Source organism: Tiliqua scincoides, chromosome 3, assembly GCF_035046505.1.
Source record: "Tiliqua scincoides isolate rTilSci1 chromosome 3, rTilSci1.hap2, whole genome shotgun sequence".
NCBI classification, from domain to species: Eukaryota; Metazoa; Chordata; class Lepidosauria; order Squamata; family Scincidae; genus Tiliqua; species Tiliqua scincoides.
Window position 1 is genome coordinate 237,734,878 of NC_089823.1, and position 14,901 is coordinate 237,749,778.

The following is a 14,901-nucleotide window of genomic DNA, read 5'->3' on the forward strand; positions in this document are numbered from 1 at the left end:
AGAATGATGGCCTTGAAAATAATCCAAATGTTCCTCCCACTTTTGCAACCTGTGAATGAGACCACAAAACTGAAGGTGACATTTTGGCCCTTGTCTAATGCAAATGTGAGGTCACATGTATGTGCCGGTTACCCCAGAGCTTTCCACTCTGTTGACCAGAAGGAAGGTTGAGTCCGGTTCACTGCAGAGTGAGAACATAAGAGTAGCCCCACTGGATCAGGCCATAGGCCCAACTAGTCCAGCTTCCTGTATCTCACAGCAGCCCCACCAAATCCCCCAGGGAGCACACCTGATAACAAGAGACCTCATCCTGGTGCCCTCCCTTGTACTGGCATTCTGACCTAGCCCATTTCTAAAATTAGGAGGTTGTGCATACACATCATGGCTTGTACCCCATAATGGATTTTTCCTCCAGAAACTTGTCCAATCCCCTTTTAAAGGCATCCAGGCCAGATGCCGTCACCACATCCTTTGGCAAGGAGTTCCACAGACCGACCACATGCTGAGTAAAGAAATATTTCCTTTTGTCTGTCCTAACCCTCCCAATACTCAATTTTAGTGGATGTCCTCTGGTTCTGGTGTTATGTGAGAGTGTAAAGAGCATTTCTCTATCAACTTTATCCTTCCCGTGCATAATTTTGTATGTCTCAGTGATGTCCCCCCTCAGGCGTCTCTTTTCTAGGCTGAAGAGGCCCAAATGCCATAGCCTTTCCTCATAAGGAAGGTGCCCCAGCCCAGCAATCATCTTAGTTGCCCTCTTTTGCACCTTTTCCATTTCTACTATATCCTTTTTGAGATGCAGCGACCAGAACTGGACACAATACTCCAGGTGTGGGCTTACCATCGATTTGTACAACGGCATTATAATATTAGCCATTTTCTTCTCAATACCTTTTCTAATGATCCCAAGCATAGAATTGGCCTTCTTTACTGCCGCTGCGCATTGGGTCGACAATTTCATTGACCTGTCCACCACCACTCCAAGATCTCTCTCCTGATCTGACAGCTCAGAACCCATCAGCCTATATGTGAAGTTTTGATTTTTTGCCCCAATGTGCATGACTTTACACTTACTTACATCGAAACGCATCTGCCATTTTGCTGCCCATTCTGCCAGTTTGGAGAGATCCTTCTGGAGCTCCTCACAATCACTTCTGGTCTTCACCACTCGGAAAAGTTTGGTGTCGTCTACAAACTTAGCCACCTCACTGCTCACCCCTGTCTCCAGATCCTTGGGGCACACCGCTTTTCACCTCTCTCCATTGTGAAAATTGCCCATTGACACCCACTCTCTGTTTCCTGGTCTTCAACCAATCTCAATCCAGGAGAGGACCTGCCCTCTAATTCTCTGATTGTGGAGTTTTTTCAGTAGCCTTTGGTGAGGGACCATGTTGAACACCTTCTGAAAGTCCAGATATATAATGTCCATGGGTTCTCCCACATCCACATGCCTGTTGACCTTTTCAAAGAATTCTAAAAGATTTGTGAGGCAAGACTTACCCTTACAGAAGCCATGCTGATTCTCCCTCAGCAAGGCTTGTTCATCTATGTGTTGTGAGATTCTATCTTTGATGAGGCATTCCACCATCTTATCCAGTATAGATATTAGGCTGACTGGCCTATAGTTTCCCAGGTCCCCCCTCTTTCCCTTTTAAAAGATTGGTGTGACATTTGCTATCCTCCAATCTTCTGGCACTGTGGCCGTTTTGAGGGACAAGTTGCATATTTTAGTCAAGAGATCTGCAACTTCATTCTTTAATTCCTTGATAACTCTTGGGTTGATGCCATCAGGGCCCAGTAACTTATTGATCTTTAATTTATCAATGAGGTCTGAAACATCTTCTCTTTTAACCTCTATCTGACTTAATTTCTCGGTCAGGAGGGGCCGTTCGGGCAGCGGTATCAGCCCGAGGTCTTCTGCTGTGAAGACAGATGCAAAGAACTCATTCAATTTCTCTGCCATCTCTAAGTCTCCTTTTATCTCCCCTTTCCCTCCCTCACCATCCAGAGGGCCAACCGCTTCTCTGGCGGGCTTCCTGCTTCTAACATATTTGAAGAAGCTCTTATTATTCCCCTTAATGTTGCTGGCCATATGTTCCTCATAGTCTCGCTTGGCCTCCCGTATCACCTTCTTACATTTCTTTTGCCACAGTTTATGCTCCTTTTTATTCTCCTCATTAGGGCAAGTTTTCAATTTACAGAAGGAAGCTTCCTTGCCCTTTATGGCCTCTCTGACTTGGCTGGTTAGCCATGCAGAAGCAAGTGGAAAGGACTGCCTGCACCTTTTCCCTTATTCATTTACTTGAAATGTTTTGACTGTACCATTGTTCACCCAAAGGGAAGGTCCAAGGCAGCTTACAAGAAATACTTAATCCAATGATACAATCAAAGTCAATGCAACAAATTACAGAAACAGTGTAATTAAGAAACCATCAATGAAAAACCCTCAGTAAGAATAACAGAGCAGTGCCATGAGAACAGAATAACACAAACCTGACTCCTGGGGGGAAAGTAGGAGGATATGTCCCTGTCAGCTGAAACACCACTGGTGGTGAAACGTGGAAGCAGAGCGGTAGCCAGTGTAGTGGAAAGAACATGGCGTGACATGGTCAGACCTCCTGGCAGTAGCCAAGACTTGTGCAGTGGTCTCTGCTATGGTTGAAGTTTCTGAGTGACCTTCAGGGATGGCCTCATGCAGAGCATGAAACAGTACCCCAGCCTTGATACAGCCAACGTGTTAAAAATCAATTCTACTTTTGTTTGTTTGTTTGTTTGTTTTTGAGAACGGAAATGGGGAATGTCAAATTATTTGAGTAATGCATGTGCACTGCAAAAAGAAAAAAGAGGAAAACAAACCAATACCGTGCCTGAAACATGACGGGGAGGGCAAGACTACCAAACCAGCATGTCTGTCAGGTGCATAGGGAAGGCTGGGGGCAGCTGGGCTTGACCGGCAAGAGGAAAAACACAGCATGTTCTAATGTGCATGTCTGTTTTTCTGCTGGTTGGTTGGCAACCTTCAGTCTCGAAAGACTATGGTATAAGCCTACAGCACCTGGTATTCCCAAGTGGTCTCCCATCCAAGTACTAACCAGGCCTGACCCTGCTTAGCTTCCAAGATCAGACAAGATCAGGGATGTGCAGGGTAACAGTTGCTGCTGGTAAGCATCAGAAAAAGACGCCAGAGCACGTCCGCAGCAAGCAGCAGTGGAAGCTACAAGCTGACCCCTGACTTCTTCTGTGCCACATCACTCCCAGGCCTACTCACTCACCTGCTCTTCTCTCTTTGCAGCACGAGACCATGTACTCCTCTGCCAACTGTTCGGGCCTGGAATTGAAGTGGTCCAGCCTGGAGCTGCTGGGGAGGCTGGCCTACCAGGCCTTATGCAATGACAGCAACCAGGAGACAAGACTGAGTTACTTTGACTCCGAGGTCTTGAACATGACTGCAGAGCAGCTCCGACAGAAATACTTGGGACCCCGTCGGTCAGGCTTCTTCATTCCTATCTGCACCACGTACCTCCTGATCTTTGTGGTTGGTGCCGTGGGCAACTCCCTGACATGCCTGGTCATCATCCAACATCGCTTCATGCGGACGCCCACCAACTACTATCTGTTCAGCTTGGCCGTCTCTGACCTGCTGGTGCTCTTGTTGGGCATGCCCTTGGAGATCTATGAGATGTGGAGCAACTACCCTTTCCTCCTGGGGGCTGGGGGCTGTTGCTTCAAGACATTGCTCTTTGAGGCAGTGTGCTTCGCTTCCATCCTCAACGTGACCGCGCTCAGCGTGGAGCGCTACATTGCTGTGGTGCACCCGCTCAAGGCAAAGTACGTGGTGACCAAGAGCCATGCTAAGAGGGTCATCATCACTGTCTGGACCTTGTCCATCATCTGCTCCATCCCAAACACCAGCCTGCATGGCATACAGACCCTCTACGTGCCAGGCTGGGGTGTGGTCCCTGATTCAGCCACCTGCACCTTGGTGAAGTCTCGCTGGATGTACAACCTCATCATTCAAGTCACAACCATAGTCTTTTTCTTCTTGCCTATGGGCATCATCAGCATCCTGTACCTCCTCATTGGTCTGCAGCTGCGGAAGGAGAAGATGCTGGAGGTCCTCGAGGCCAAGTCAGGAAGCAACAGTGATTACCACAATGTTCGTCTTCAGCAGAAGAGGGTCAGAAGGAGGCAGGTGACAAATATGTTGTGTAAGTTGAGCCCAGAGCAGAAGTTTCAATAGCCTTCTGGTGCAGGGTGATCTAAGAAAGCAACTCAAGCCTCTTCTAGGGACCACGAAGGCCAGGTGCAAAGTCATTCCTGGTAGATGCACAGGTAGATTTCACAGCTTCCCAAAGCAACATTCAGTTAGGGAAAGTTTCCTGATACACACCTAAAGTTATGTGCAGCTCAGTTAATTTTCACAAAGGTTGCTTCTGAAAATCAATTGAGGGAGTTTTGCCAGTTAATATTTCATCCAATTAAGGCATTGATTGCTGAATTTTTTACCAGTTCATGCACTGATTGCTGAGTAACTTTCCACCATTATCCCTTTATGCTTGGATGCAGTAGCATAGCTAGAAGGGGTGCAAAGCACTAAGTTTTGCAGGCACCTGAACATGCCATGCAAGGGGCTTCTCCCCCTCCCCATCAGAGCTGTTCCTGGCAGCAAGAGCCAAACGGAAGCATTTGCCTCCCTTGTGCCTGCAAAACTTAGTGCTTTGCCCCTCCTCTAGTTACGCTACTGCTTGGATGAATGGCCACTGTTTTGTCTTCTCAATTCCACTGCCAGAGCACATTTTTCTTTATGTCTCGGTACTTGCACCCCTTTACGTTTCCTCCTTTCTTCTTAAACAATCCCATTCAATCTGTCAGCTTTATCCAGAACTAGACACTTCCGTTCTTGTGGAGGTCGCCATTTTTCAAAGAAAGTTGAATGTGGCAGCAAGAAAGCAGTGAGGATAAGTCTGCAGTACCCAGGAAGGGTTTGCAGAAGACATACATAACTGTAGATGTTAAAGAGTATGTGAGGTCAGAAGGTGAGTATGTGAGCTCAGTACCCTTTGGCACACCACATGATTTCCATGGGCTGGAGTGATAGTCTCTGAGCACCACCTCCTGCAATCTGTCCATCACCTCAGTGCAGTGCACTGAACCCTGACAGGTGCTGCAGAAATATACCAGGGCTGATGGTCCTGAAGACCACCGAGAGCAGTCCCAGTAAATCAAGTCATCCTTCTCTGTCTGTCCCAGCAATTTTCAACCTTTTCATCTCATGGCACACTGACAAGGTGCTAGCATTGTCAAGGCACACCACCAGTTTCTTAAAGATATATGTTATCATTTATAAAACGAGCATTAAGGTTGTGTTTAAAGGAAAATTCTAATCACTGTGTTGATGAGTGTTTCAGTTTCCGTTCCTCATTATTTCTGATCTCTGCCAGTTCGTCTTCTTCTGTGACAGTGAGTTCTGCTGATTTGTAAACGCTTAACCCCAACAGTCCAGGGAAAATACGTCAAATGACAGGAAATACATGTAGAAAATACTTTTCGCTCTTTTTCTCAGCAGAGACAAACTTCCTAGAATTAAGGTAACAAGATTTTTGTCCAGTCTCCCAGTGTAACTAACTGCTTCCAAAAAGCCACAAGTTGAACGTTCAGAATGAGGTGGGTTAGAAATGCAGATCAATAATAAGGCCCTGCACTTTCAGCTGTGCTAATTGCGGCCAAAGGTTCAGATTCAGGAAGGCAGCAAGTGAGAGATTCTTCCAGAAGGGGCTCAGATCGAGTATCTGCCTCCAGACGAAACTCAGCTTTCTGATTAGCCAGTGCCAGACAGTTAAATTCTCCCCAGGTGCAGAAGGTCACTAGCCTGGTTACTTCATTAGTGGAAGAGCATTTAGTGTTGGTCATCAAAGTGTCAGTGTGCCAGCGACTGCAGCAGGCAGGTGTGGATGGGGCTTCAGTGCAGATGGAATTCAGAGCAGGAAGCCTGCTATAGAAAACATCTGGTGAGAACCTGAGCTGGGCTAAGCCCTAGGGTGGTTCGTTCTTCAGGCACTCCTCCCCAATCGTACCACCGTGAGCATCTGGCACAGTCAGCTCCTGGGCCTTTTATGACAAGGCCAGTGATCTACTCCACACCCTCCTCCACAGACCTGAGTTTGAATATGAGAAAGTGCCACATTTGTTTTTGCTCCTACTGGCACGATTTCAGCATCCTGGCTTCACTGCATCTCCAAGAAACAGCCTGCCTCCTGGTGCTTTGCTATGCCTCACATGGATCTCAGTAGTCCTGCGATAAGTTCTCCATAAATCCAGTCTGGCCTGGCAGCTGCTGCATAACTGGCTGTCCCTTCTGTGTTGTCTTAATTTCATGTGCTTGCATTTCCATGCGTGTGCACTGGAGGTGTGCTTTCAGAGACCCACTGGGAAGGGAACAGAACCGAACCCTGAAGAATGACAACTCTAGCCACTCATGCTAATAAATATTGAGTAGCTCACCCACAAGTTCAAAAATAGGAGAAAAGCTTTATCTGGATGAGAACCAGAAAAGAGGGTCTGCCCCTGGCAGACAGAGCTATCTGGAGAGCATGTCATGGGAAATCCTAGCCCAGGTGTGCTGTGTGGCTCTGTTCTCCTGCAAGTGAGGGCCAAGCCGGATGTCATGTGCTTAGCAGCATTTACAACAGATGCATCTTCCCCCAGGGATGAACTTGACTTTGCAACATCCAGGGAACTTGCACATGTTCTGCTAGTCAGATCAACATTCAGCCCTGCTCTTCCTGTTTCAGGCTTGCTGTCCTCTTTGCTGCTTTCCTTCAAAGTGGCATATTTCACATTATTCATTTATATGCCCTTCTGCCCAAGCCCCCCTTTTCACAATCTCACCCTTCCCATGTTTTCATCTGCAATGGCCACCGTTTTTGTGGAATGGTTTGGTAGAGATGTCAGAAATAATATTTTTTTTAAAGCGCTGCTTATACATTTAAGGCCCAATCCTATCCAACTTTCCAGCACTGATGTAGCTGCAATGCAGCTCCGAGATAAGGGGAGAAACATTGCCTTACTTTAAGGAGGTCTCTGTGACTGCCCCTCCATCTCAGGACGTAGCACATGACCTACCTGCAGGGCTGCATCAGTGCTGGAAAGTTGCATTGGACCCTTAATAAGTTGAAAATTGATTCATCTCCGTTATTATATTTCATTTTATTTTAAAAGCAGCATCATTTTTTATAGATTGCAAAACCAATTCGGGAATGGTAGGAGAATGTGGGATCATGATGTCACAAGCACAACAGTTCATCAGTGCCTGTGTGCATCCGGCTTTTCCTGCAAACTCAAAGAACCGGTTTGCACCATGAAAGAAATTGCTTTTTTCACCAGACTATGCCTGGAGTGACTCTATTCTCAAATAATTTTCCATTTGTAGGCAGCCTTATCTCCTGTGCAAGAGAGATGAGTCCTTCCGCTGTAAACCCACTGAATTGAGAAATCCCTATAGACAAGGAGAACAACGCAGGTGCATTTCTATCAATCAGCCTGAAAGCAGACACTTTTACCCACAGTATGATCTAAATGCTAGTTACTACATTACTCGTTTTATTGCGGACTGAGGACTGTGAATTGAGGTTATTACTGTATTTTTTTTTAAACTGGGAGCTCTGAGATGCTCAAGGAGAAAAGCAGCTACTATTAGCCAAGGAGCAAACAGGCACACAGTAAGGAGCTGCTTGCAGGAAAGCAGGCGAGACACAAAGCCTGCTCTGGCTCTGAGCCAGAAGACTTTCCTGGGAGCCCATTCACACAGGGCAGTTCCTTTCCCTCCCATTTTTGCTCCCTGAAATGAACCTCCACCCCAAGCACTGCTGGGCTTTCAACGTAAACAGCCAGTGACTAGAGGCCAGACCAAGCCTCCTGGCTTATGGGCCGTGAATATTGGCTTGGCTTGTTTGGGCACCACCAGCCTCTGTCAGCATCAGAGCACCAATTCTGTCAGCATCAGAGAGATGATAAATTGGTGTCAGACTGGCATTGTTATTGTGAGTTGCTGGTGACTTCATGCTCATACTCCATGCTACTCAAAGCCATTTTTGAAAGACAGGATTGCATCTTTTCTCTGCCTGCAATTATCCCTTTTTATGAACCTGTACTCCAGGGACATGTGGTGGGTGGTATGGACTCCCCACTGGAGTCCTTTGAAAAAGTACTGCCATGGCAGTGGCACTTTTTGAAGGACTCTGGTCAGGAGGCTGTGCCTCACCTCCCACCACATGTCCCTGCTGTACTCTGGTTTTTAAACCTTGAACTTTTGAAGGGTCTCAGGATCTGGCATCCTCACTGCTTACAGTTCTTAAGTGTTTATATTTAGAATGTTTTAATGGGTTTTTTAAAAGCTATTTTATTGTTTTGGATTTTATGGTGATTTTGTTAGCCTCTGGAGACTGAGCACTGCAGGATCGAAATGCATACATTAAACATAATAAAACAGATAATTCTCGAGATCTCTTGGCGGAGATTTTGTTTCCCCCTAAAGCACTTCAACCACTGTCTTGTGCTCTCAATCAGTAGGTCCCCCCCCCCCGCCTCGCTCATTTAATTATACTTCTAAGCAGAGTGGTGATTTGAATCTGGGCTAGAGGCCCACTTTATGCTGGGACATGGGAACAAGACTCAGGCTTGCACACCCTCTTTCACCAGGCATATAGCAATGTAAACCAGGGCCTAAGCCCCACAAATGCAATCCTTGTCATGATGGACAGAGCGGGCACGACTCTCACATAAGCCACAACAGCACCAGTTCAGGCCTCCTGGTCTGTGACTGGGGAGGGGGTCGATTTGCAGGGACTGGTATACAAGAAGATTCCATAGCCTACTGTGATGTTCATGGTTAAGGGTCCAAACTTGGAGCTGGAGGAGAAGACGAGGATGGTTTCGGCAGTGGGTGGTGTCACTTGGAGCACTGCTGCCGCCGCCTGCCCAAATGGCTAGCCTCGACCTTCCTCTTCAGCTGGGACTGGAGAAGGGGGCAGGAATCTCCCCCAGGGCCGTGCTGCACAGGAATGATCCCTGCCCCCACCCCAGTTCCACACTAGAGAGGAAAGCTGGGACTCCTCCCGCCACCTTTGCCGGAGAGGAGCTGGGTAAAGACCGCCCCCACAGGCAAGGGGACAGTCGGAAATGTGGACATCTCTTCAAGGGTAGACTTCCTCTGCACTTGGAGGTTCCATTTAGCCATCGTGACTCAAAGGAATGGATAACCCTCCCTTCCTCCATGGAACTGCCTGACCCTTTTAAAGCCTCTCATTTAATGGCCATCCCCACATCCTTTGGGCAGACAGATTCCCACATTAATTACGTTATAGCAAGAGGAGGGACTTCCTTTAGTCTGTTCCTGAAACAGTCAGTTTCACTGAGTTCTAGTATAGTGCAGAGGGAGACAAAGCTGCTTTTCCCACCTGCTGCACTCCAAGGCCGGACATTCCCCGTGTCTCCCAAGAGGTGTGAATGGCTTTCCAAATTCTGCTGAGTCCACCCTTCCAGTCGAAGGCCTGTTGTGTAACTGCCGTCTCCTGTCTTTGCCTCCCAGTTGTGCTGGTGGTCGTGTTTGGGATCTGCTGGGCCCCTTTCCACACTGACCGGCTGGTCTGGAGCTTCATCACCCACTGGACGGACCAGATGCAGCAGATGTTCAGCTTTATCCACATCGTCTCCGGAGTCTTCTTCTACCTGAGCTCCGCCGCCAACCCCATCCTGTACAACCTGATGTCCACCCGCTTCCGGGAAGTGTTCAAGGAGGTGATGTGTCGCAGGTACTTTCAGAAGCTGGGATCCCGCAAGTACTCCCCCAACAGCACCCGCGGGACCACACGGAGCACCGTTTCCGAGCACTTCACTGGGGGCAACGGGCAGCCACTGTCTGACATGGAGGAGTTCGAGATGGACCCAGAGGGGGAGAACGCCGAGGAGAACGAAGCCCCATTTCTCTCAGAAGCCTCACTGAGAGCGTCAGCTCCTCACGACAAGCAGGAAAGGCCAAGTGCATTGATGATGCTGCATAAATAATAAATTGCCCAGTCTGGTTGTGAGAAAGGCCTTTGCCTGTGTTCATTCCCTGGGGCTTTCAGACTTGCCAGGGCCTGACAGAGTCATGCATCAAAGTCTCCCTTCTGTAAGGGGTATTGAGGCCTGTTGTGGAAAACAAAAGTTGCATAGAGTAGCCTCATCATTCCTGGCCTTGGTAATTGTAGACGAAATCCAGCTTCTTGTGATGCCTTTCAGTGGTGTACCAGCCCTGGGGCAAAACAGGGTGCGTGCCCTGGGTACCAGCTGGAGGGGGCGCCAGAGCATGCACTCCCACTCAGCAAGCAATTAAAATGCTTGTGCCCTCTCAGCAACCGGTAGGGCAAAACTGCCCAGCTGGCCGCGGAGCGCACCCTCATGCTCCCACTGCTTCCCGAGTGGGGAAGCAACCGAAGTGCATGTGCCCTAATGATGTCATGACACTGCACAGCGTCATGATAGCATAGCATTGTCCTGAGTGTCAAAATCCCTGGGAATGGCTCCGGTGCCTCTTGCAGGACCTCCCTATCCCAAGTTCAGCATTGCTGTTGCTTGCAGGATGTGCAGTTTGGGTGTCTCTTCAAAGGCAGAGTTGTCCTTCCCAGTCCCAGCCAGACTCTCTGGGACAGACACGAATGAAGCCTCTGAGGTGTGGAATTTGTTTCAGAAGTTAGCCAACCACGTTGTGTGGTATAGTCCAGTCCTTCCTTCTTCAGTTGTGCCACTTCAGGCTTCAGATAAGAGACTGGGATTTGAATGCTTTTCACGTGGTAAAGAAAAAAGTTCCTTGCAAATAGAAAAGTAGCATGTCAGAGACTTGGTGGCTGGAACCTTTATCCCTGGTATGATTTTCTACATGTTGTCTTGTTTTTGACATGGGGCATTCAGACATGCAGTTCTACTGCCTGCAGTCTGAAATGGTTCTGCTCACAAAGATGTTCTGCTGCGGACTCTGATCTCATAATAGAGAATTTTGGTTTCCTTCCAACCAACTGGTTGAATCAGTCTCTTGTGTAACTCTTGACGAGACAGTCTGCAGTCAGATAAATAATCTGTCGAAGATCTTGTATTATTCCTTCCTTATTCTGGCACATGTACGGGAATCCAATTTACCAATGTCAAAACTGTGGTTTGCATCCCAGAAAACCTGAATCTGGGGCATGCAATTCTCATTAAGGCCAGAAGAAATATATGAATTCATTTTTTTTTTAAAACTTAGGGCCAATTTATACAGACAACAATATTGAGGGGGCCTCAGTGTGTGTGCTGTTCCATGAGAAAAGTGACTCCGTGCATGTAGAAAGCTAGTGAGTCTTTAGAGAAGAGTTTAGCCAAGTCTTAGCCCTGACATGCTATCTTAATGTTAATTTGTGTTTGGCACTATTTTTATGGGTCATATGCACCCTTCCACCTGTAACCTGAAGTCGTAACACCTGAGTCTAAACTGTGTCTTAGCCATTTTGAAATTGCACAGAGTCATGGCCCCTTGTTTAATGATGTCTGTAAGCCATTGTTTTCCTTCACTGCTACATTTGGATTTAGCTGGTGAAATAAGATAATCTTCACTAAACCAAGAGAATCCACATCCATTCAAATTGGATCTAGGCAAGCTAATGACTTCAGAAAGAGCATTTGCTTCTTAGCCTGCCATTGAAGGAGCAGCTCTACGTCTACAACATGCAGAGAGTTCCAGGACATGAATTTTGTCCACCACAATGTCTTAGGAATCTCTGGTCATACCAGGATCCGCCAGGAGCCCTCCCTGGTCACCTCCACAGTCTCCTTTCAAACTGTGCTTTTTGTATGTCTTCAGTTTGCCACCTTTTCATGAATCCCAGATTTCAGCACCACTGGATAAATAAATATTTATTGTGCTGGTATGGCTGCTATAAATATTTTAGATGGTGTATCAACTCTGTTCCTTCCCCTAACAGTTTATTAAATGATGGCTCTGTATTTTTTTTTTCGGTCCACAGGAGCCACATAGACCACGCTGCCAGTTTCAGAAATGCTTCTGCCCAGTATTAGAGGGATGAGATATGCTCAACTGTATTCCCAAGAATTTTTTGAAATGTTATTTATGCATTTTCAGTGAATATTCCCTAGCTGGCTTTTAATTAACAAAAGTGCAATATGATGAGGGACACCTTGCTGTGCAAACGCAGGACAATTTCTTATGATCCCTGCCAATCGATCTAGGGGGGCAAAAGAGTTGTAGGCAGCCTCTAGAATGGTTGGGAGTTAAGATGCCACAGAAGCAGTCCTTCCATTGAAATGCAGAATCTTCTGGTCCCTGGCAAGTGATGACGTTCAGGTTTCCGTTTCAAGCTTATCAGATTTAGCTGTAATTATTATGTATGCTATCCCATGGTGAGGAAAGTTTACTACTGTAATATTCAGCTTTCCCTTATAGCCATAAATGTCAGCAGTGTGCAAGAGGACCCTCCCCCTCCCCTTTGGAGCCATTCCAGGTAGGGGGAGAAAAACAGAGGTGTATGCCATTTTGCTCCCCCATCTGGAATGGCTCCAAAGAGGAGGGGCCCCTTGCACGCTACGGTGAGGCTCCTTGCACAACTTAGTGCTTTACACCCCCTCTAGCTACACTACACTGTGTGGCAGAACATTTTTTGTTCCACATCTTTTCTGAGACCAAGTGTGTCATACAGTCCATCACAACTGAAAAAGAACAAAACCAGTTCATTCAGTTCTTCAGATATCCATCTCCTTCCCCAGGTCTCCAGAAATTAAATGGTGGTGATAGGAACTAAAGTTAGTTGCAAAGATGTGCAATGAGATCCAGCTGGGTGCTTGTGAGCACAGCAGCACCAGAAGGGGGGCATTTGCAGCTCAAGAAGCAGTGGCTGGTGAGGGGCGCCTCTCCTTTCCCCTTTGGCCACTCTCCACCAAGCCACATTTCTCCCCTTGAACTTACAGAAGGGTTTTATGCAGGTTTTTCACAACATATCCTAAGCCCACCCTTGGCAAGTGCGGCAGTGTGCTCGCAGAATAGTTCAGCAACAGGCTGATTCAGCTTTGCAGTATGCATCACTGAGTTGCCCTTTAGAAAGTGGGTGCCTAGTTGCCACATGGGTCAGAAATGATGAAGTCTACTTCTCCCCCAAAGTTGATCTTTGTCCGTTGAATCTGATGCTGTTCTGCAGTGGAAGCAGTTAATAGGTTATTCTGCCTTCCACTGAATTAGACCATTGATCGACTACAATTCTAAAGGGTTTCAGGCAGAGAGGGGTCTTTCCCACCACCTGCTACCCAAGGTCCTTTTAGTAGGAGTTGCTGGAGTGAATCTGGGGCCTTCTGCATGCCAAGCAGGTGTTCTGCCCTTTGAGCAATCAGTGTCCCTCTCATAGCTGAATACAAAAGGTCTGAGCCATCCTTCCAGTAGTTAATCAGCCTTCTCTCCAAGCAGCTTGACCAGCCACAGCGCTCTGTTTCCCATATCAGCCTAATACCTATTTCAAAAGAATACATTTGGCTCACAGCTTGGTAACTGCATTGACAAGCCCAGCAGGTGTGTTTGGTGCCACCAGATCTTCCTTGCTGCTGTTTCCCCTCCCCCCCAAAATTATTTTCTGCCATATATCATACCCTGTCAGAAGGAAATTATCCAGTTCCATCTGCAGGTAAGTACATGATAGGTCATGCCAGTGGCTGTTTGCCATCCAGTATCTCAGCAAAATATGTCTTCAAGGATATCATCTTATCTAGATCTGATTCTTTATCACCACTAAGAAAATATAATGGCTCCCCCCCCCCAAAAAAAAACACCTCTTATATTAACAGAATTTGTAACTTTGAAAGTAGTAAAAAAAAAAAAGTACAACAAAAACTTAGGAGAAAATGATGTTATGTTGGATTAACTCCTACAGGAGAAATGAGGACCAAAGTGGTCAATTCCATGCAGGCCCCGGGTTTCTGGGGCCTGGAACAAAGCTCTGCACAGGTTCCCCAGAGCATGCTCCTGGTCCCTTCCTGAAAGGGCACTGGGTGCCACCATTGCCATTGGTATGGTGAGTGGAGGGGCCACCCCAGCCTTACCCACCCCTGCATATAGTAAACCAACAAACCAGAAAGAGGTCTGCAGTGGTTCTTTTTTCTTGGCTAGCTGCTGTCAATACAATACACACAGGAGTAGTGGCTGCAGTGGTGTAGCTGGAGGGAGGCGGAGCAGCGAGGCGGCAGCGAGGCCTGGCACGCGAGGCTGGCAGCGAGGCGGGCACGCGGCCCCTCCCTTCGGAGCCATTCCCTGCGGGGGGAGCAAAACGGAGCCGTAAGGCTGTAAGCTGTAAGGCTCCGTTTTGCTCCCCCTGCCAGGAATGGCTCCGAAGGGAGGAGCCGCGTGCCCGCCTCGCTGCCAGCCTGAGTGCTCCTCCCCCCCTCCAGCTACGCCACTGAGTGGCTGGTTAATGTTTCAGAAGAAATACTTTACTCCCAGTTTGTGCGGAAATGTGGGGCGAGGGGATGTGGTCTGCCATTGTGAAGACCGAGCACACATCCTTCTCGTGCAACAGTCTTGAAGGAAGAGGAAAGTGTGTGGAGAAAGGAAATAGCATTCAGGACCACACCTCCTGCGAGGATCACAAAGGGCAGGTAAAAGATCTCAGGTGTCTGGACAGCGCACTGCCTGCCAGAGCCCCGCAGGCAGCATTTCATCCAAATTCCAAGAGGAACGCTGTGATTCAAGTCACATTTGATCTGCAGAGGTAAAGTAAGCGTGGAGCTGCAGTGCAACAGGGCAGTTTTTCTGCCCTCTGGCAACAAACCCCAACCCAACTATAGGACCTGAAGAATAGGGGAAAAGTGCACCTACCATGCCTGAGCTTGTCT

The 14,901-nt window shown here is 47.6% G+C and overlaps 1 protein-coding gene and 1 pseudogene across 1 annotated transcript in view; one reads left to right on the top strand and one right to left on the bottom strand.

Annotated features, from left to right (window-relative positions):
* NMUR1 (neuromedin U receptor 1) overlaps window positions 1-14,437 on the top strand; it is a 53,440-nt gene extending 39,003 nt beyond the window's left edge. The window contains exons 5-7 of the mRNA XM_066621577.1: window positions 3,293-4,208; window positions 9,587-10,004; window positions 14,389-14,437. Coding sequence (XP_066477674.1) covers window positions 3,293-4,208; window positions 9,587-10,004; window positions 14,389-14,437 — 1,383 coding nt within the window. The remainder of the gene's footprint in view (window positions 1-3,292; window positions 4,209-9,586; window positions 10,005-14,388) is intronic.
* LOC136646241 (5S ribosomal RNA) lies at window positions 3,044-3,163 on the bottom strand (annotated as a pseudogene).
* Window positions 14,438-14,901: the final 464 nt, after the last annotated feature.